Raw genomic sequence first — 23,873 nt, 5'->3', positions numbered from 1 at the left:
TGACTAATATATTAGATGACAAAGTCCAAATTCAGAAAGATTTCAACAAGATAGAATGATGGATCTAAACTATTGGTATTCAACTGATAAAACCTTAAAGGTCAATCAAATCAGATGAACAGTTGGGTGGTACAGTTCTGGATCTGAGATTAGGAAGACTCAGTTTCCTGAGTTAAAATATGGCTTCCAACACTTACTCACTCTGTGACCCTAGGCAAGTTACTTTACCCAGTTTGTCTAAGTTCCCTCATCTGTAAAATAAGTTGAAGAAGGGAATGGCAAGTTATTCCAATATCTTTACCAAGAAAATCCTAAATGGCATCATATGAAAATGAAAAATGACTGAACAACAAAAATCCAGACAATAGAGTGTATGAAAAGTTGGTTTATTTATGGTTCTTCTAAGAAACAGGCCATATGTGAACTTACAAACATGAAAATTCATCTTTTATTTCTTATCCTGAATGGCTAGTCCCTCCCCCAGTTAGCTGGAGATGATGAAAGTTATATATTTCTTGGTCCTCCCATTGCATGTTATTCTTTGACATGTTCTTTCTATTATATCATACAACCCATGTTCAAAAATAATGGAAATCTCCTCCTCTGGAGAGGGGAAGTTAGGAACTACTTAACAGTGTGTACTCAGTGCTTGCAGTTACCTTTAACCCACTTCTTGTTTGGGGTTAATTTTTATTGATTTTTATCAGCTTATCATTTGGACAGCTCAATTTTGTTTTATACAAGGAACTTCTTAATTGCTTTGATCTTTCTCTAAATCTTTGACTCTATATGGAAATATAACTCTATAGGTTGATCTTAATCTGTGTATAGGATATCCTGAAGAGAAGAGATATGAGATTTTAAAAAAAAGGAGGAATCAGGAAGTATTCTTAATAAACTTGAAAGAATTCTTGAGGGCTTGAGTAGAAGAGACTCTGGACTATTTACATATGAGAGAGGTTTAATAAACATTTTCGAATTGAAGTATAATGAGCTAATCTTCCTCCTATACCACAAGGCTGGTGCAACGTATCATGAGATCATAACACCTTAGAATTAGACCCGAAGAAGACCTCAACCTAACCCCCTCTCTTTACAGATGAAGAAGTTGAGGTTCAGATAGCTGGTGTGATTTATCCAAGTTCACATAGAGAGTGACAGATATGATTCCAACCCATATTCTCAGTTTCTCAACTTTGTTCTTTTCAATATACTATATATACTGCCTCTCATAAATCTGGACTACATATGAAGCAATGGACTCTTCAATAATGAAAGGGTTTAAACAAAATTATATGAAAATTCTAAGTAATATTGGGAAGAAGAATCCTTCATTGTGTGGAATATTATACTAGAAGCCCTTCAAAATCTCTCCTTAATTTTTGAAGTTCTGCTGTCCATGATAAAAGATAGACATAGCTAGAAAAATGGAAAAATGGATCTCATAAATCATACTTAATCACAAACTCTCACATTTGGAAGGTACTTCACAGACATTTAATCCAATCAGAAATTGGAAAAGAATCCCTTCTATACTACACCTGATTACAAGAAATATAATCGTGTGTGTGGTGGTGTGTGTGTGTGTGTGTAAAATGTGGTGTGTGTGTGTGTGTTTGTGTATTCATGAAATCTTTAGCCCTCTTCTAGATATGAAATATGTATATTCACTTGTTAGTTCCCTTTGCTTCTGAAATGCCCATAAAAATCTTTAATTTCAAAATATTGAGTAAATACTACTTTACTATATGAAAACATTTTTAATTTAAATATAATTTTCCCTTTTTTCTACAATTTTTACCATTTTACAGACTGAAATTTCTGGATGAAAATCTATCTAATCTATCTCCCCAAAAAAGTGCTTCCTAAATTCTAGGTCTGATCATGTCACTATTTTGCCCAATAAAGTCACGTATCTCCCTATTATCTCTAGGAACAAAAATAAATTCCTTTCTTTGGCATTTTAGAGCCCTTTATAATCTACCTCAAGTCTACTTTTTGGGCCTTTTACCCTTTTTATACACTATTGTATAGTGAAACTGGCCTTCTTGCTATTCTTATTATAAAATATTCCATCTCCTATACCTGTTCTTTTATAGAAACTATTATCTGGGTCTGGAATACATTCCTTCCTCACACTTTCCCCTTTGAACCTTTAGCTACCTTCAAAGCTTAACTCAGCTCCCTCCTTCATGAAACATTTCCTGATCCCTTTCTCTCCCCTTCCAAATTATTTTTATTTATTTTACACATAATCACATGTTAAATACCCCTCCCATGGAAAGTTAGTCCTTGAGCTCAAGGGCTGTATCATTTGTTGTTGTTATATTCCCAGTACCTGGCAAAGTGCCCGACAGACACTAGTTAAGTGCATATAGATCACTGATTGATATCGCTAAAGGAAAGTCATTCTGCCTTGTTTGGTACACAAAGGTCCTAGAATTATAAATGGTTTATATATAAGTAAAATTCAGCTTCCCCCATACTTTTAAAAAATCTGCCTTTTTTCTTAAATCCTGTTATTAAATCCTTTAAATTTTGCTCACATTGTATTTTACAGGTTGGTTATTGGAATGATATGGATAAGCTAGTTCTAATTCAAGATGTCCCTACACTTGGCAATGACACTGCAGCTGTTGAAAATAGAACAGTTGTTGTAACCACAATCATGGTAAGTTTTTTTTTTTTTTTTTTGTCTGGGTTTTTTTTGTTTGTTTTGTTTTGTTTTTGTTTTTGTTTTGTTTTGTTTTTCTGTATGTTTGTTATTCCTTTCTCTTGGGAGATTAACAATCTCCCAGGTATGAATAATGGGAAGGGTCAGAACTGTACCTAAGTGGTTTGTTTTACTTAAAATATTCTTTACATTCAGAGTCTATTTGTTCCCAAGTTTGAGTCAACTCATTCCTTTTATTTGTATTGTCTTTTGTTCTATCATCATTCTCTGTAAAAATATTGAGAATATTCAATGGATGCAGTAGAACTCTAGATGAAAATCTATAAAATGCACAGATCCTAAAAAATAAAACAGCTGAAAAAAGTCAATAACAAAAAATCAATAATTTCATTATGTCTGTAGTGCTTTTAAAACATCAATGTAATAACAGTTTTTAGTGCTCAAAATTAGCATTTTCAGGTAGTTTAATCATCTATAAGGATTTGCATTATCTAATTATAAGATTAGAGAAACAAAATCTGGACATTTTATTGGATATGTTTTATATTAATATTTTTGAAGCTGATTATCTCAGTTTCATATTTATTTTTTGATGTTAAAATGGGTTTTTTTTTTCACTGTTATTTTTCTCATTGACCAATCCATACTCACACCATTATTCATTGACTTGCTCTTGGGAATTGAGCAAAATGCAGCTGCTTCATTATGTCACATCATAAAATGAGAAATTTGCTAGATTTCAAAGCTCCTTTCCTCAAAGAGAGTCTTGTGAAATTACCTTTTAAATAATAGACTACTTACATTTTTCCTTTCTGAAGTCAAATATGCCCTTTAGAGTGAATACTTGTCAAAGCAGACCAGCAAAGGGTGACCTTTACCTGTCTGGTTTTAAAGTTTTACATCTCAGCTTGCTACACTCTTCACCTGACTCATTAGATAAGATATATATATTTTTTTTAATCATTTATGGGAACAATCTACCTCAAATGAGATGGAAACATATTTAGGTAACTTAGTGTTTTTCAGTAAGGTTGACCTATTTCCTAAACTCATCTTGGAATGAAATAGGAAAGTACTGGAAAATGCTTCATGACACTTTCACGATTTCATTGTGTTGCAGTTCCCTCTGTGTTACATCACCAATTAGAGATGTAATATATCATGTCATTGATTTCAAGATTATCTTTCAAGGATGCAAATCAACCAACAGCAATTGTCTTTGTGGCAATGTGAAATATGTAATTTCTTATCTAACTGTAATAATTGCATGGGACTTTAAAAGCCATATTATATACATATACATATATATATATATATATATATATTTCTTTTCCTAAAAAAGACCAGTAATGGAAAGTCATACTTCAGTACAGTCCTCCTCTTTTCAGCCTCTGATGAAGAATCCTATTTTAAGAAATTGATCAAGAAAGAAAGAGTTCCACGATGCTGCGAACATTCCTAACTAAGGCTCAAGTCTTATTCTCCAATATAGTAAACTTAAAAATAATTTTTCATGTGGATTTTGGTTCTTCACTGGATGACCAGGCTCTCGACCACCAAAAATAAAAAAGTTGTGTGACCATGCTGAATTATATAAAACAGATGAAGAATTGGCCTTCATCCTTATCAAGAGAAGAAATGGATGTTGAATGGAAATCATTTAGTTAAACTTTCTATCATTCCCATGTTTTTAAATGAGGTCACTGTACATTCACTATGTATACATGCCATTCCTAACTCCAAGCATCGGTAAAACAAATAATACATATGAATTTGTGTGATTGTTTCCTGTTCAAATATAATCTTTAAAAAACATATTTTTTCAAATTTTGCCTGTTTTGTCTGCAATGAAGCATTTTAATGCGCTTGATAATTATTGTCTAGGGAATATTCTTTTCATCCCTATTGTTCAAGAGATTAGAGATATAATTGAAAAGGCAAGGGGCTAAATGATTTTTCCAAGCATGTTTAGATTTCCTTATAGCATGTCACCTGTAAGTAAATAAAAAGTAATTTTAAAAATACAAGTGTGTTATCTACATGTGCATATAGTACTACCTGTGTATAAATTATGTTGCTTGGCAGTACTACTATCATCGTTGTTATGAACACAACATAACACAATTGTTTATCTGCATATTATTCATACTTGAAATATCCTTAGTATTCATTAGCTCATAACCAAGTAAATCACAGATAATATTTTATTAATGGATACTTCTGAACCTTTTCATAGTATTGGTCCCTGTATTTTGCTTTTGTTGAAAAACCGGGGACATAAAACATCTCCCATACCCCTCTTCATATTGAAGGAATTAGAGTTCCATGTAAATGAATGAGATATTTGAGAATCATATGTAATAACCCTTCAAAAATCCATTAAAAACTATCTAAAAAAGATGACAATTAATTTTTCTTTTTTCCCCCAGTGCATAAAACCCATATCTAGCCATTTGAAAAAGTTAAAGATTGTATCGCATGGCCAATTTCTTTTCTGAAATACTGTATACAGTCTTGCTACTCTTCCTTTTACTTTTTCCTTCTGTATTCCATTTATGTGCTGTACTGCTAGATAATTTTATTGTTAAATAAAAAATTATTGAGAAATTAGCTGTTGTGCCCAAACAAAATGTGGTGTTTAGCTTTTTATATTTCTAAAATAGCATTTTTGGTCAGAAAATAATGCTAGGTTTTTTTGGGTTTTTTTTATCCATATGGGGCCTTCATTTTATTCCTGGTGGAAGATCTAAGAATGAATGATGGAAAAATCTCAAATAGTCATTTTTTCCTATAGGAAGCCTTATTCCAAGACTTTCTAAATTGTAAGCCTAAAATATTATCAAGCTGCAAGTTTCATAAGCCTGTGATCATTATTGATATAACACAGAATGACAAAATTATAATTCATTTAGATAATCTGAGCCAGTAAGTTTTGAGACTATTCCCGGAGAGTAGATCTCATTTGATCATGAATTGTGCAAGAAAAGGGCTTAGAGATAATCTAGTCCACCTTCCTACCACTACCACCATTCATTTTACTGACAATTAAAGAAAGTGAATCTCTCATCACTTTAACTGCATTTAAATCATGTTGTGAACAATTGCAGTGATTACTTTGTATGTGTATCATACACAAATCATTCTGGTGAGATCCCTATTTCAACAGCTTAATACTTCAACAAATATAATTTCCAAGTTGGCTTTTCCTTGGTATATTCTTGTAATGTGTGCTAATGGAAGAGATTTCAACTTTGTGAAGTTGAAAACCAAGATTAAATGCTGCTGCCTCAAATGGTCTTGCCAGGCCTGTGAGTAGCAAAGTAGATTTGCCAGGAAATCTATAGGGAAAATTATTTTATCATCAAATTCATAATACCAAGGATTCAATGTGGTGATAGAGTATCAAAGGCTAATAATTCCTTTTAAAAATTACTTTTAAAGAAATATTGTCACAGTACATGAAAAACATCTTATAATCAAAGACAAAAAACTTCAGTTGTAAAAGGAAAATAAGACATTAGTGTGTTTCACTATTCAGATCATAATATTTCACCACTCTCCTTGAAGATTATCACTAGGAGACTTAAAAGATACCTTCCCTATTACCCCTAAATTATGGACTAAATATCAACAATCCTATCTTTTTAAAAAATTGTATTTGGGAACTTCTCGACGTCTTTGGGCTCAGAGATGGGACAACTATCACTCTTCCTTTAAAAGAAAACAGGATCAAAGAAATACCAGGCCTATGGATAGAAGGGAAAACAGAATAGCAGTGAAGGTCTTCTCTCTCCTTACATTACACACACACACACACACACACACACACACACACACACACACACACACACACATCTATATGAGTTATTGCCCTGTTTTACTCTGATTTGCCTTTCATTTTATCTCAACACTCAGAATTCTATTGGTCCCATAGACTGGTCTGACTGCCTAAAATTTTGCTAATTTCTAAAAATATTTTGGGAGATGAAATTTTAATACATATACAAATATACTCATTTGCACATATATTTACTTATATTTGTAGTTGTAAAACAAAATTGCACTAGCCTATATTTAACAAGTTAAACCAAACTTAAATCTATCTGAATTGTCCAGGAGTCTGGAAAAATGAAGTCAGACTTTAAATGAAATTTTTTCTTTGTTTCTGTATTTTAGTGTCCACTGAAGTAACCTAGAATACTTTCATGTTTCATTCTCTTAAAAGAGCTAGACAGAAAAATGTAGTAGAATTAATCATCGAGGACATTAGGCAAAAAGGCAGAAACACTTAATGAGTTCTAATATCTTTATCTCATAATTGTGGCTTTATGATTCAAAATTTGAATTGGTCAAAGGAGGAAAAATACTATATTCATATGATCTTTTTGCTTATTTTTAAAATCACATGGTATCTAGGAGGGTTCCACTCATGTTTTTAAAAAGATGACAATTGGTCACAAAAATTTAAATACTGAAGGCAAGAGCTGAATACTTTGTTTTTATCTAGTTTGTAATATATCCTCTCCTCCCATTTAGAAAAAAGGAAATTAGGTTAATTTTTAGTAAGGAAATTTTTGTCCTTTTCAACTAGGCAGTCTGTATTGACATTTTTAATTTTATTTTTTCAATTAAGAAGAATTGATTCTCTCCATCCTGCTTCCCTTCAATGAAAAAAAGTAAAAGAAAAATAAAAGTCTTATTACAAATCTTCATAGTCAAAAAATGAATTCCCAAAAATAGTACCTTTATAGTAAAATGATATGATTATATGAAATATCATTTCACATAATTCTTATGCCAGGGATCTAAGGTTCTATTCCTGAGGTTAATATTGAATTTAAGACATGGATGGTTCCTCTTCTGGAAAATACCATATTACAAAGTTCATTTTAATTATAGCTGACAGGAATAAAATCAGTTCAATAAAAATACAAAATTATTTCACAGATATGTGGCTCTTATCTTTTTGTACTGCCTTTTCCCCATTTTAGTTAAATTATAAAACAGAGAGTCATTTACAATAATTATTTGTATTATTATTATGCCATAGATTTGAAGTGAACAAGGCTTTGCAGCACCCCTCTAATTATGTCCACATTTATAATTTGCAATGTATCATTTTTTCTATGTTTTTATAAAAGATTCTACATAAGCTAATACATTAATCTTCAAAGCATATCTATAAGGGATACAAATTTAGTTGTTCTTATATGTGAAAAATAAACAAGATAAAAGAATCTATGTAGAATGAGAGCAGAAGTTGAGATGTCAGTCTACCTGAACCAAGCATAAATTAATATAAAGATCATGTGTTATATATGTCACTTAGAAAGCAGTAGAAACCATCACCTTTAGTAAAATTATATTTTATATTAATTACTATGATATTCTTATCAAATTTTATAATGTTTATGTAATTACAAATTAATTGAAAACAAAATAGAAATTAATATGAAATATCTTGTAGGTATCAAATAGAGATGCTTATAAAACAAAATGCAATTATGTGTTTCTGTTTTTTTAATAGACAACTAAATGGCATGACTAGAGTTGTTAAAGAACAGCATCAGAATCATATAGCATCATGTTATGAAATGTATTTATATCAGTGCTTTATATATTCAAATATATGTTATCATATTTACAGTCATGATAATAATTGGATTGTGAGTTTCCCGATAGGCCAATATTTCCTCAACATATTTCTTGTTCATGATAACTTTCCTTTAGCTAGCCATTGTCCCATAGGGAAATAGGAAGAGCAAAATGTAGATACAAATAACCATTTGCAAAGTGTAAGGATATTTGCAAATGTGATTGGTTTTTAAGATCATGATCTAATCAATCTTTTTCTCAAATGCACTTGATTTTTAAGTGTTGCTATAAAGTATATCTATATATGTATATATGTATATATATATATATGTGTGTATATATATATGTATATATATATATATATATAATTTTAAGATGCTCAGGAAACTAGTAGCTACACTTAATATTACATGAGTCACACATTTTAAAAGTTGACATTCAATTTCAAATATATTTAGAAGCTGAATTAATATTTCTAAAGTACTAGTTTTAGGCAGTAAACACAATACTAACATCACTGAAAAATTTATTCTGTTCAAGTCAAGGCACAGTATATATAAAATAGTTCCAAACTAGAGGCCAAATATGCAGAATTTGGACTGCCTTAGGTCATTTTATGATTCTACACTTTAAGCCTTTTCTTGTAGAAATTTCAAACTTTACATAGATCTATTCTCAAACTTTTAAGGATCTATATTTTAAAACTTTAAATCTTGTAATTTAATTTATAACTTTAATTAAAATATAGCAGACTTATTATATTTCCCCAAAATGCTCTAGCATTGTTATTGTGCTAAGCATAAAGTAATGACTTGCTGATCAATTGAGGAATTATTTTAAAGCATTTCTAAATTTGTTTTCAAGGTGAATAATTAAGATGCTTTTGAGTTTATTTAATATACCTTAGTTTGAATATTGATTTCTTTTGACACAGGAGACTATGTATTAACTAATATATATGCACTAATGTGTATGGACTAATACCAAACATTAACTATTGATCATACACTAAAATTCAAAGGTTTACTTGCTATTTTTTCCAAGTGCATTTCATATGTTTCTCCTTTACAGTTCTACTTCTTTCATTATAGGAATCCCCATATGTTATGTACAAGAAAAACCATGAAATGTTTGAAGGGAATGACAAGTATGAAGGATACTGTGTAGATTTGGCTTCTGAAATTGCAAAACATATTGGTATCAAGTACAAAATTGCCATTGTCCCAGATGGAAAATATGGAGCAAGGGATGCAGATACAAAAATCTGGAATGGGATGGTAGGAGAACTTGTTTATGGGGTAAGCAAATCAACTTATTGATGAATTAACCTTCTCTGAACAGCAAAGATAAATGATTAATGCATTTTTTAAAATAATCAGTATTGAATAAATAAACTGTTACAAAATATTCTAGATGTATTGCTTCAAGAGAGATATACAATGGGTAGATGATCTCAGTTTATTAATTCCAAAAAGTTTACCTTAATCAATACTTTTTCCTTCTCAAGAAGAGAAAAAAATGGCAGTGATAGTCAAATAACTAAAACTGCACAGTCCATTAAAAAGTGAATGATACATAGCTATTTAATTTCATACTAACTCATTACATTTAGAAACTTTTGAAAACTACAGAGCTAACTTGAGCAATTTGCCTTAATCAATAATTATTTTGTAATACTGATATTGAACTAGAATCATAGGATTCAGAGCTTGAAAAGGCTTTAGAAAGAACCAAGCCTGTTCCCTACTATAGAAAAAAAAAATGCCCAAGAGCAATAAATTTGCTTTATACAAGTTCCTACCCACTGCAAGTAACTCAACTAGTCCTGGTTCTTGTCTACTTTCATTGCTAGCTTCCAATTCTGATTCTGATAGTCCCTCATTGAGCAAATCACAAAATAATGCTTATTTGAAGGAAGTCATATACATTCAAAAAATCATGTACTAATTAAGGACTCTTGTTAAAGTTATTTAAACCAAAACTACACAATGAATCTTTTAACATAAATATTTTTCCAAATCATATATATTTTATTATAACTAAACAAGATGATTCCAATGTTGTTTGACCTGTTAAATATTAAATAATAAATATTAAAGATTTGTGATAGAATTTCTTCCTTATTTTCCATGACCACAAAGCTCCCCAAAGTGAGGATTAAATGTGTTGTGGTTTCACACAAAATGGCATAATGTACCTCTTGCACCAAGAGATAAGTGTGTGGACAAATTTTCAGCTCACAGCAAATAAAACAGCCACTCGTGCCTGACTTGCAAAATCAATCATCACTTCAGCTTCTATCACAATCTCAGTGCTAGAAGTAGATAGCAGGCACTGAGTTGTGCCATTCTGTATCTTATTTCTTCCAACCAGAGATCAAACCTACAGCTAAGGAAAAGCTTTCTCCTAGTAAAGAACACAATAACAGGAACATACAATTCAGAAATGCCCTAAAGCATCCAAGCATACTACATTAAGATTGTTTCATGCTTTTCATCTTCCAAAGCACAGAGCATACCCTATCTGATTCATCTTCACAAGGCCTCCGTGAAATCAATAATTACACAGGGGATACTTCTTCCCTTTCCTTGGCAATAACATAGGTAAAAAAGATTGAAGACATAACCTAAGTCCACAGAGAGAACCACATCTCAAGCCCAAATGTCCTTTAGGTAGTTGCATAGCTCAGTATTCTGCTTTTCAGACCATGAAACTGATATTTTGCTATGCAGTAATATAGTAACTAAAACCTCAACATAAAGGAAATTGAATGACATTATAAAGCCATACCTTAGATTTTATATTCATGTGAAAGAGGTGCTGACTACATAGGCAATCTTAAATGAAAAAAAGAAATGCAATATAGACAGTAAATAGCATTGGACCATAGCTTGCATGGACAGTTCTTACAAATGAGTATTATTACCTTGTCTCATGTTGAACAAGAATGCTTCTAATGCATTTGTTCCCTAGTAATATTTGAAACTTATAGGACAGGAATATAGCAAGCAATTTTAGACACACATTGAGGATCTACCTTGTAAGAATGGTAGGTACTTATTGCACTCAGAAACAGGAACTATATGAATCAACTTCTAGCACTAACTATATGAGTATCCCCCAGGGTCAATTTAATAATATATGTAACTATTTACAAGATATGTTAAATATTTGCATACCTCAAGATTTTTATGGATCAGTCCTCAGTTATCTGGATCATCCAAAATGAATCCAGACGGCTGCCAATATGGGCAACCCTTTCCAGAGTGAATGAGAATGTTTGAATGGATAGGTGTGTATATATGTGAATGTGTGTGTTCATGTGTTTGTATGTATGTGTGTGTGAGAGAGAGAAATAGGTAGATAGAAAGACAGATCCTGAAAAATAGAGATTAATCTATAACTAATACTGAATATGTATGTGTGTGTGTACATACATACTTGAATACAGAACTAGTTCTGTGCTTAACATGTTTTGCCTCACCTCTCTTTTTCTTTGTTAATATGAATGATTGAGAATTGGCAATACTGTTTTACCAACTTTTTTTGAAACATACTTTTATGGGTAGAAGTTATGAGGACATTGAACAGAAAAACTCAGATTTTCATAATTGCAGCATCTTGGTAGACAATTTCTATGACTGATTTTTTTTTCACACAGAAAAAAAGTGTTATGATTGATTAATTTCCTAATATCTCTGATTTTTGGCTGGAAAAAAGGAAAGGGGAAAATGTATGCTTTTACTTTTGATTTAATAGGAATGAGAAGATGGTGAAGGAAGCTATCAGTAACAACTTCTGAAATAGAGTGTCAAGAAGTAGCAAGATCCAGCAGTGATCGGGTTAACACTTCCAATTGTCTAATCTTTTCATTGCCTTAATTACAAATGGAATATTTAGGAGTCATATCCTCATCATTTTCTATCTCACCCAACCCCAAATTATTACCATCAAAAACATGCTTTGTGGGGTTTAAACGGCTCATCTATATCATGTATATGAAAACACATCACTTTGCTCAATACTGAATATACAGATGAGGGCAAGGTTTTTTCATGGAATAATATTAACATATATGCCTGTGTGTGTTTCTTCTCTTTTAGAAAGCAGAGATTGCTATCGCCCCACTAACAATCACTTTGGTCCGAGAAGAGGTTATTGACTTTTCAAAGCCCTTCATGAGTTTGGGCATATCCATTATGATTAAAAAGCCTCAGAAATCTAAACCAGGAGTCTTTTCCTTCTTGGATCCTTTGGCCTATGAGATCTGGATGTGCATAGTTTTTGCCTACATTGGTGTCAGTGTGGTCCTATTCCTAGTTAGTAGATTTAGTCCATATGAGTGGCACACAGAAGAGCCAGAGGATGGAAAAGAAGGACCAAGTGACCAGCCTCCCAATGAATTTGGTATTTTTAACAGCCTCTGGTTTTCCCTGGGTGCCTTTATGCAGCAAGGATGTGACATTTCACCAAGGTTAGTTTTAAAATTCTGAACATTTCTTTTATCTAATTTTTATTCCCCACTAATTCCAAGGGTTTTGTGGGTCACCAATCCATCTAGATTCAGTACCAAAGATGAGCAAGGTACAAATCTGTTTACAATCTAGTTTTAGGGAATACAGGGTAAGGGAAACCAAGAACACTTTTTAACCTTCATGTTTATAAGTATGTATTTTTGAATTCCAGAAATTTGTTATCACACATAGATATTTATCTTGAGATAAATTGTATGACCATAGTAATCTACTCTATAGGTGATACAGTATTTAAAACTTGTCTAGGATGCATTAATATCTTATCCTAGCTCTAGGTCCACATGATCTTTTTCTAAGTTAAAACATTTTTGAAACTACCCAAAACTTTCAATTTATAAATCATATTGAGCATAATCCTATACATACAATGTGAATAAATCATAAGGATTAATGTTTCCTCTAGATCAGTACTTATGCCAACCCTCACCACTGTCAAAAACCATTTAGTATTTTTAGTTCAGTGATTTGACAGATGGAAAATAAAAACTAAATTGTAATTACATGAACTCATTTTCAGTTTCCTTCTCATGATTTGAATAAATATATTAATAAGTTGATGGATAGCAACTGTTAAGCTTGATTCTCATATCAATGAAATTTAAAGGTGATGTCTTCTATGATGTTCCATAGAATCTATATCACTATAAGATGCAGGAAATCTAAGACGCCATGTATTAAGTTCTATAATCAAGACAAATACTATTTTGAGACCAATCTATTATGACATTATGCAGAAGTGATTACTAGCATTCTAGACATTTTGCATTTATTTTCAAGATTATCTTGGGATATATCTAACTGCCCTGTTAATTTTGCTTAAAAAATAAATCAACTTCCAATAACAATTTTTTAAGTAGACAAATTTTAACTCACTTCCCCCATAGAGGAGACAGATTAAAATGGGTTGCAGTGGGGGGGGGGGATATAATATAAAATAACTTTAATCTATTAAATGCCATATAGAATTAAGATTTTGTGGGCCAAAAAAAAAGGGGGGGGCAGGTAAGTAGTGCATATATTCCTGGAGAGAAACTGGAGAAAAAACTGGATTCAAATACTATCTCAAATTTAATTAGCAATATAACCAATCATGAACAAGACAAGTAATCTTTTTGAATCTCTAGCAACTCTCTAAGATCTATCTGCTAGCTTATTAAGTAGAGAGTTGCAATAGCAGTGAAATAATGAACCATTGGGGGCAGCTAGGTGGCGCAGTGGATAGAGTACCATCCCTGAATTCAGGAGGACCCTAGTTCAAATCTGATCTCAGACACTTAATACTTCCTAGCTGTGTGACCCTGGGCAAGTCACTTAACCCCAGCCTCAAAAAAAGAAAAAAAGAAAAGAAATAATGCCCCATTTCCATAGTGTGTCATGTACATGAATACATGTATCTTGAGCTCAATATATAACTTCTTGCACATATATGTATATATATATATATACATATATATACACACACACACATATATATATATCTCAATAAGGACATTCTAAAGATATTTTCTATTATCTGAATAAGTAATCAAAAGCAAGACAGATAATTATTTTATGCACCTGAATAAGAAATCATGACTAAGACTTGAAAAAAAATTTAAGGAATGAGGAAAGAGCTAAAAAAATTATTATGGTATAATAGGGTACTTGACGTGAAATCAGGAAGACATAAATTTATATCCTTTCTCAGGCATTTGTTAGTTGTATGTCTGGAACAAATCATTTAATCTTTCTCAGCCTCATTTTATTCATATGTAAAATGCAGATAATAATAGCAGCTACTTCCCAAGATTGGTGTGAGGATCAAATAAGATAATTTATTATGCTAGCCATGGAAATTATGGAATTTCATAAGGATTCCTTAATCTAGCAGAAGTCAAAGAGTTTCAAGATTAATTTGGACACTATGAGGTACAATTTGAGATCGTCAGTGCATCCTGATTGTTCTCATTTAAATAAATTTTCCACTCACATCCATAGGTTTAACTCAAAACCAAGCAAGAGGAATAAGAACATGAGAAGATATATAAGACAATATAAAAATATACTTCATTTAGGCCAGAAAGGATGTGTAGATCATATTGCTATGTCCAAGAATGAAGTTTATTTTATAATGAATACAATCATTTACCCTTTTACAACCACAGTGAAAATTTTACTAACTACTCCAACATATGCTACTCCATCTCCATGAATCTATGAAAGCAAAATGTAATCCATCATTTCTTCAGTGCTATTAGGGTTTCACTAGTATTCTTCTATGCATTAAAAATAAGATCTACCTCAGTAAAGTTAGACTTATCCAGTTCTACTTATTGAACAATAAAGAAAAAAATTAAATTCAGATTTTCAACATTAATTACATTTAAATATAGCAAAAGGATCATCAAATATTACATAAATTATTCATAGGAATCCTGCCAAAATATATAAAATTAGATAAATTAGTTAAAGTTACTTCTTTAACAAGCATATTACAAGTGACATTTTTCTCTTTTTTTGCTTTTTCCTGACCTTAGATACAGGAAAATGTTCATTATCTTATTCATGTTTAGATCCCTCTCAGGTCGAATTGTTGGAGGTGTTTGGTGGTTCTTTACACTCATCATCATCTCATCTTACACGGCAAACCTTGCTGCATTCTTGACAGTTGAGCGAATGGTCTCCCCAATAGAAAGTGCAGAGGATCTTGCCAAACAAACTGAAATTGCATATGGAACACTGGACTCTGGGTCAACAAAGGAATTCTTCAGAGTAAGTCAACAAAAGTACCACAAAATGTGCTTGGTGAAACAAATGTTACTTTGTAAGTAATTATGTTGCAATCTATGGTAGTTGGTTACTTCCTGTGACTACTTCATAGAGTTTATAACCCCACTAATCTATAAAACAATTATTGATCTTTATTAGAGAAAAGCACATCGCCTCCCAATGGACAGAGAAAGCAATAGCTGATTGGAAAAGCTTTCCATTTGTAATTGATCTAATGCTTCAATAATAACAGCAAGAATTGACAATGCTATGATGATAATGAAGATGACTAGATTGCATTTAGAGCAGCTTTGTGCTAAATGATAAGAATTAGAATGGGAAGGGGGAAATGCCTTTTGAAATCTAATTTTAGCTTATTGCCTTTTCAAACCAAAACTTTAACTGGAAACTTTATTATCTTTATACATTATATTGTTCCATGATTATAGTTTAAACCTGAAGTTTACTTCTTTTCAGAGAATGAAAGCAGAATTCTAGAGGCACCTAAATTAATCTTCATTTTGCATTCTGAGAACAGCACTAGAAGTGGAAGTTAGCTGCATTGGCATACTGTGTTGTTCATGTAACTTATGATCCACGTTCTATCCAGGCATGTATTTTTAGGGATCCCTTCCAAAGTAGAATTTTATTTTCTGAACCCTCTTGTACTCTTATTGTTCTTAGAACTAATGATGAAAACATTTTAAATCAATTTTCTAGTATTTGAGGGACATTCTATAATATTCCTGGGAGTTTTCATTTTGGGATCCCTTTCAGGAGGTAATCAGTGTTGTTTTTTTTTTTTTTCAATTTCTATTTTATCTTCTGGATCTAGAATATTAGGACAGTTTTTCTTGATAATTTCATTGAAAGATGATATTCAGACTCTTTTGTTTATCATGACTTTTAGGCATACCAATAATTTTAAAATTTTCTCTTCTGGATTTATTTTCAGGTCAGTTGTTTTTCCAATGATAATGTATTCCATATTTTTCTCAATTTGTTTCCAATTTTTTAGTTCTGTTTTGTTGTATCTTGATTTCTCATAAAGTCATTAGCTTCCATTTGCTCAATTATAATTTTTAAGGAATTATTTTCCTTAGGGAGTTCCTTTCCCATTTGGCCAGTTTTGCTTTTTAAGTCATTCTTCTCTTCATTAACTTTCTATATTTTCTTTTCCATCCTTCTCAATTTTTTTCTAATTTTCCCTCTATCTCTCTTACTTGATTTTCATAATGGGATATTTTCTGTGTCTATACTTTCAAGTATATTTAACTAGTTGCATGAATTTTTGAATATATCTTATTTCATGACTTCCCTAAAGAAATTCCATAACTGTATGCTAAATACATTTAAATGGAGTTTTAAATTTTTACTTTTATATATGTATTATATATATTTAATTAAGTCCCTACTGCATTTCAGATACCAGCATCTGAATTGTCAGCAGAATTAAGGATGTTGAATACAACTAAAAATAGATACAGAAATAGAATTAGAAATAGAAATAAAGAGATTTGTAGGTAGAAGAGACCTTCAAGGTTTGCTAGTGTTCTAATCATCCCTCTCCAGACTCCATTACAGATTCTCTAGATATTATCTGTCAAGTGTGGAAATTCTCTCTACTTCTGGACTTCTGCCCTTGGAAGTACTCTATATTTGAGGTTTCTGATTAGTTGATTCCTCCCAGAAACACTATTCAAAAGAAAACACCCAGACCAGTTATGTTTTCATTCCTCTCCACATTCCATTCTTACTGCCCACCACCACCTGCTTTTTAGTTCCTTTTTTGTTGTCTTCCCCCATTACAAAATATGCTCTTTGAGCAGAAACTATCTTTCTTCTTGTATTTGGATTCTCAATGTTGAATCCATTGCCTAGCATTTAATAAGTGTTTGTTGACTTAACTTCTAATACAATTCCTTTCCATTTCTTTGATATTTTCATATCAAATGACTTGTAAGTCATGACTTACTTGACATACTTATCATCATAAAAGAGATAGTTAAGTGGTTAAAACTTCAATATGTCCCCTTAAAATAACAAAATCTTTAATATCGGAATATAAAGACAATTTTCTACACTAGCCTTTTAATTTGACAGAGATAGCAAATAAAATCTAGGCTTGACTCTAAGAAACTATATTTAATTACACTGAATGTACATCTGTCACCATTATGAATATCACAAGCAGAAAAATATTTTTTGTATTTTGAAATTTTGATAACTATATCATCTCATTGATGTGCCTATTTGTATAGCAAAGCAGATCACAATCCATTCATACCTGCCTATATGTCCATACCTGACTCTTGCTCAAGTTTTATAAATCTTTCACAGAGGTACACCCAACATATGAGATATCTTGACTTTGCATTAATATCAGTAAAGCTTAAAGATCATGCCTAGATTATATCTGGATATTTCCACTTTATTTTCTAGTCATAAAATTTTCAACAGTATCAGTTACCCTCTTTCTTCTTACCTCTTTTAATAATGTAGTACAGCCTACTCATACCCACAATGGTATTTTTTGTTGCTCTTTAGCTAACTTTGAATTCTTCAGAGACAGAGATTTCATGAGTCATAGTGACAGATCATTAGGGAAAGGCTATTGGGTTGGGGAGGGGTGTTGGGTTTGGAGATTTTTTTAGAATAACCTTTTGTTTCTAGGGGAAAAATTAGGCCATAAAATACCTTCTGAATAGCTGGAGAATTTAAGGGTCAAGTGCAAGCAGTTAGCTTGTATTGCCAGAAATCTTGCATCTATTTTAACATAAACCTATTTGGAGTTTTTAATCAATTGTCAAGCATGTATTAAGTACTTACTTTGTGCTGATACTTTTCTAGGTTCAAGAGTTCTGAAATATACAAGAATGTAGGAAATTAAATAATTTATCATCAGATACAATTTTGTAAATATCAGATATTTATTTTCAATTGCACAAAACAGAGATGTAGTTCTTTAATCCAACCATCAATATTCTCTTGGTCTCTCTATTCTCCATTAAAATCAGTATTTAGTTGTGTAGTGCTTTGAATATTATACTCACAGTAGTGTGAGCTTCAGATATATCCAATACAGATCTTGAAGACAAAAGCCTCAGCATTTTAGTAATTTCCAAGTTTGTTATATCTCTACTAAAATGCCTCATCATTTTTTCTGCCTCTATTAGCATATTTTTAATTTAATGCTTATTATGCTAACACATTAGATAGGAACCTTCTTTGCATTCTGAATAAAACTCAGAGAAAACTGCAATGCTTTTCTTCTGACCTTTCATTCTCAATCCTGCTTTCTTTCAAGTTAAAGTAAGATGGAGAAAAGCAGGGCAAAACATCTCCTAGCCATCTGGAATATTGAAACTTGATCCAACCCTGTTGATCTATATCTGAGTGACTTTTCTTGCTAATGATAGTACTTTCATTGAGATGTTTATACTTTCCTTTCTTTTCAAGGGGAAATTCTGGTTTCACAACCTAGTCTTCACTTGCCTATTTTTAGTATATCCACACACTGGGTTCCTTATCCATTAAACCTTTATCTTTAAAGGAGCTGAACCCCTTTCTGCATTTGTGTACATAATATAGATTTTAAGCAAAGTTACAACATATTCTTCTCTATCTTGAAATTCTGAAGATTGGGAAATGTTTAAATGTGAATAAGTGAATAGTTAGGCTTTTAAAAGAATAGTTTATCTTTTTTCCAATATTGTAATATATTCTTTGACTGATTGTATTTAAATGTTATTTCTTAATGAGTCATCCCTAAAGTCTATTTAATTTCAATCTTCCTTCATATCTCAATTCAGGTAAGAAAAATCAGGCTTTAGCAGACTATTTTAGGTGCTTAGAAAAGTGACTAATAATTGGCAAAGATCTATGATTTGATACTATTTTCCTCCTCAAAAAGTTCAGTGAGTTCCTGTAAAATTCATGTCTATTTAAAATCATTCCCAAACAGAATGGCTTTAACATTCTTTCCCTCTAGACTTGGTCAGCTCTATGCTTCTGTTAAAAGCAAAACAAAACATATTGAGGGCACATATAAACACACCATGATTAGAGAGGATTGACAATGCAAATATCCAAAATGCCTTCTGCCTATAGGGCAAAATTTTGGGGAGCAGAGTATTTGAGGTTCAATGGCAGAATCTTTCATAGCCTAGAAATGGAAAAGACAATGAGGGGAAGGGGCACCAAATCTTGTATCAGATATTTATCATTGCAGAATTATTATCCATACTGATGTTATCTATAAAACATCAAAGAAGGCAAAAATCAAGCTCCTAAATATCATAGTTAACTTGTTATCTTCATAAACTCTCTTTCAAATTCCAAATCCAGCTAGTCACAATTAGGAGAGCAAAATTCCATCTTGCTGACATTCACACTTATTTTATCTTATAATACTTCTCAAATTAGGTACAGATATACTCTGATATCCCAGAAAACAGAAAAGAATGAAGAAGTCCAGTCAGATAAACTTGTTCATCTTTGGGGAAACCACACTTCAAAAGTAGGAAAATCAGAAACTGAAGTGGAAACTTTCCATTGAACAACTATCTTCTGCATTATCAGCTTTTTTAAGGGCCTTTTCATCATATTCTAGTTAACTATTGATTAGCAGTAATTCATTAAGTTCTACTAGGTTCCAAATACTATGATGGAAATATAAGGAATATGAAAACAAAAGAGAAACAGGCCCTGTCCCCAAAGAGCATACATTCTTGGGAGACTGTTTCCTTATATAAATGTACACAAAGACAATACAACAGAAAAGAATTTGATTTTCCCAGAAACACTTCCCTCTCTACAGTTCAACAAGAAAGGTCATAAAACTCACATTTTTGTTGGACCATAATAATCTAGATCCCAAAGATTATATGATTTAACTTCAAAGATTACTTTGATCTCAAAAAAAAAAAAATCCCTTTTGTCAGACCACATCCAATTCAGCAAATATTTATTAAACATTTACCATATAAAAAATTCTGGAGAGATGAACAACAAATCCATCTAACCAAAAATAAGAAAGTATATTTATATAGCCTTTGGCCCTAAAAAAACTGAATGAAGTTTCTCCACAAATTCAGATGTAAATCTAGATTCAAAAGGTAGCAGATTATTATTGAAAGAATATAGTAAAGCCAAATAGGATTCAAAGTTTTCTAATATAAGAAAAATCTGCATGCAAATTAAAAATTAATTCAGACACCAGAAAATAATTTAATGTTCTACATATTTTAGTGGATGAAATGATATCCAAATTAGCTTTCCTATGAAAAATTCACAAAAGTGAACTTGTTTGTTATTTCATAATTAAGCCTAGAACTGCTACTTATCATATATGGACTTGATCAAATAAGGATCATTTCTGAATAGTGTCTAGAAAACTTGATTTGGATTTTGCCTCTATTTAAACATAAAATTTTTTTGTTTGTGATTTATGGTTTGTAGATTACTATTAATGTTTCCTATTTTGGAGATGATGATGTACTCTATGAATTTATCCTTTTGAAAGTATTACTAGCATAAACAACTATCATCAAAACTTTGAGACATAAAAATTTAATATAATTTCTACTAGCAAACAACTTTGGTAATAAGACACATTTTTTAAAAACTTAAGGCAAGTAATTTATTAGGTATTTGAATTTTAATGTTATTTGACTTTAAAAAGTGATGCAAATTGATCAATAATATTCAGAAACTTCTACATTAAAATATCACCTTCCTTCTTTAACTAATAAAGAATGGTAATTAATATGATATGGTTACAGAGGACATAATGGGCTCTTATGTCAAAAATTATTTTAAACTCATAACAGTATGCATTTGTACAGTACAGTTGAAAGCACACTAGCCTTGGAGTCAGAAGATATGAGTTCTGTGAGTTCAAAAAAGTCACCTCTCTTCCTTGAGTCTTTGTTTCTTCATCTCTAAAAATGAGAATATTGAACTAGAATAATTTTTAAGATACCTTTACTGAGTAACAGAACACAGCTATTTATTGTTGTTCAGTCATCTTGACAAAGATTCTAAAGTGTTTTGCCATTTTCTTTTCCAGCTCAATTTACAGATAAGGAAACTAAGATAAAAGGGATTAAGTGACTTGTCCTTCACCACACAGCTGGTGTCTGAAGCCAAATTCAAACTCAAAAATGAGTCCCCCTGACTCCAGATCCAGGACTCTATCCATTATGCTATGTAGCACAGTATCATATCTCAATCATTTCCATTTAATATCCTTTTTAAATAGATTGTTTTTTTTTTTTTTTTTTTTTTAATTCTAGAGAAGAGTTCTTAAAATTAGAGAAGAGTGATATTTAGCAAACTGAAATCAGGAGGAGACAATTAAAGGACCATGTGAAAATATGTTTTAAACACTAAGTCAATGTTAATATTTCTTCCAACATTAAATTTTGTTTTGCTTTCTTCCAGAGATCAAAAATAGCTGTCTATGAAAAGATGTGGACCTATATGAAATCAGCGGAGCCTTCAGTATTCACTAGGACTACAGCTGAGGGAGTAGCACGTGTCCGCAAGTCCAAGGGAAAATTTGCCTTCCTCCTGGAGTCTACTATGAATGAATACATTGAACAGCGAAAGCCATGTGACACCATGAAAGTTGGAGGAAATCTGGATTCGAAAGGCTATGGAGTAGCAACGCCTAAGGGTTCCTCATTAAGGTGGGTGGAATAGTATAACAATATAACATGTGTTGTTATAGTATTCCACCTTCCCTGATGTCCCTGATAGAATTCTTTTGTTTTTTGTGTGAACATGGTATGTTTTTTTTTTTCTTTTCATTCATTTCATATTTTGATCAACAAACAGGTAACTGTTTTTAAGTTTAGAGTGACTAACTATAGAATTGAAGTAGACATTTATTTCAAGGCCATATAAAAATCAACCTGGTTTTACACTAGCTGCTTCTAGTTGGCTTAAAACTCAGGTTAAATTGCATTTTATATTTCATTGACATGTATAGGCACTAAATTTAGTACTAGATTGTTATAGTAAGAATTTTATACCTTTTTTTTTTTTAATTGTTGGTTAATGATTTCTGGCTACTAGTTTCTGACTTAGAAGTTGCTTGTCAAAGCACTAAATAACTGACCTCTCTTACCAATGAACTAGGGCTCCATTTCAATGTATTGGAACATCTTCTTATTTTAGCTTTACCTGAGGTTGTTTCTGAGAGTAAGTAAGTACATGCATTTATGAAACTAGGTGGACTCTTAGTAATCAGAAAGAAAGCAGGCTCTGATTCCACAGGTCTTACTTCAGTCACACTCCCACAGATTTTGATGGGAGTATGGTGCAAGTAAGATCACTAGAATTCAGCCTTATTACTTTCCCCAAATAACTTCAAAATATTTAGGTTTTGATCTCCAAAATGGGGTTTAAAAGCACAGTTTTGTTGCATAGTAATCCACAATTGAAAATAAGAATTTCATTTTTAAGCAAAACTGTTCAAATCTGTTATTTCTATCCATTCCAAGTTAGACATTGCAATTAACATCATGGTAGAGTACCAGATTTCCCCATCTTCTCTTAGTACTAACCAGTGCTGAGAAGTTGTGGAGGTCATCACATTTATATCAGATTTAAGACAGAAACAAAACTGGAAAACAAGAAGTAATTGCACCACTTGGTCTAGATCTGAATGTTGGTACTTCATTTACTGGTATTGCATGAATCTAACAGATTCAATTAGAGTGGAAACTAATAGAAAATCATTAAAAAGAAAATAGAGCATCAGCTAAATGATACAATGGGTTGAACACTAGCCCTGGAATCAGGATGACTTGAGTTCAAATCTGGCCTCAGTCACAACACTTACTAGCTGTGTGACCATGAGCAAGTCACTTAAGCAGAATTGAAGAAGAGAGAAATAAAGAAAAAAAAGAAAAAAAGAAAGGAAGGAAGGAAGGAAGGAAGGAAGGAAGGAAGGAAGGAGAGGAAGGAAGGAAGGAAGGAAGGAAGGAAGGAAGGAAGGAAGGAAGGAAGAAAGAAAGAAAGAAAGAAAGAAAGAAAGAAAGAAAGAAAGAAAGAAAGAAAGAAAGAAAGAAAGAAAGAAAGAAAGAAAGAAAGAAAGAAAGAAAGAAAGAAAGAAAGAAAGAAAGGAAGGAAGGAAGAAGGAAGGAAGGAAGGAAGGAAGGAAGGAAGGAAGGAAGGAAGGAAGGAAGGAAGGAAGGAAGGAAGGAAGGAAGGAAGGAAGAGAAAGGAAAGAAAGAAAGAAAGAAAGAAAGAAAGAAAGAAAGAAAGAGAAGAAAGAAAGAAAGAAAGAAAGAAAGAAAGAAAGAAAGAAAGAA

General features: G+C 31.7%; 1 protein-coding gene across 10 annotated transcripts in view; it reads left to right on the top strand.

Annotated features, from left to right (window-relative positions):
• Positions 1-23,873, top strand: part of GRIA4 (glutamate ionotropic receptor AMPA type subunit 4) — a 481,423-nt gene that overhangs the window by 404,290 nt on the left and 53,260 nt on the right. For 9 of the 10 annotated variants that reach the window (XR_012488407.1, XR_012488408.1, XM_074304367.1 and 6 more), the window contains 5 exons: positions 2,561-2,671; positions 9,361-9,567; positions 12,373-12,743; positions 15,357-15,555; positions 21,997-22,244. Coding sequence is in view for 8 of the 10 variants with exons in the window: in XM_074304367.1 (XP_074160468.1) it covers positions 2,561-2,671; positions 9,361-9,567; positions 12,373-12,743; positions 15,357-15,555; positions 21,997-22,244 (1,136 nt within the window). In the remaining 2 variants the exon portion in view is untranslated. Of the gene's footprint in view, positions 1-2,560; positions 2,672-4,062; positions 5,282-9,360; positions 9,568-12,372; positions 12,744-15,356; positions 15,556-21,996; positions 22,245-23,873 lie in introns of those variants that run through there. The other variant, XM_074304374.1, reaches the window with a different exon arrangement.

The sequence above is a fragment of the Sminthopsis crassicaudata genome, chromosome 3, assembly GCF_048593235.1.
Source record: "Sminthopsis crassicaudata isolate SCR6 chromosome 3, ASM4859323v1, whole genome shotgun sequence".
In the NCBI taxonomy this organism is placed as follows: domain Eukaryota; kingdom Metazoa; phylum Chordata; class Mammalia; order Dasyuromorphia; family Dasyuridae; genus Sminthopsis; species Sminthopsis crassicaudata.
Note: the sequence above shows the minus strand (reverse complement) of the source record. Positions and strands in the feature narration are given on the sequence as shown.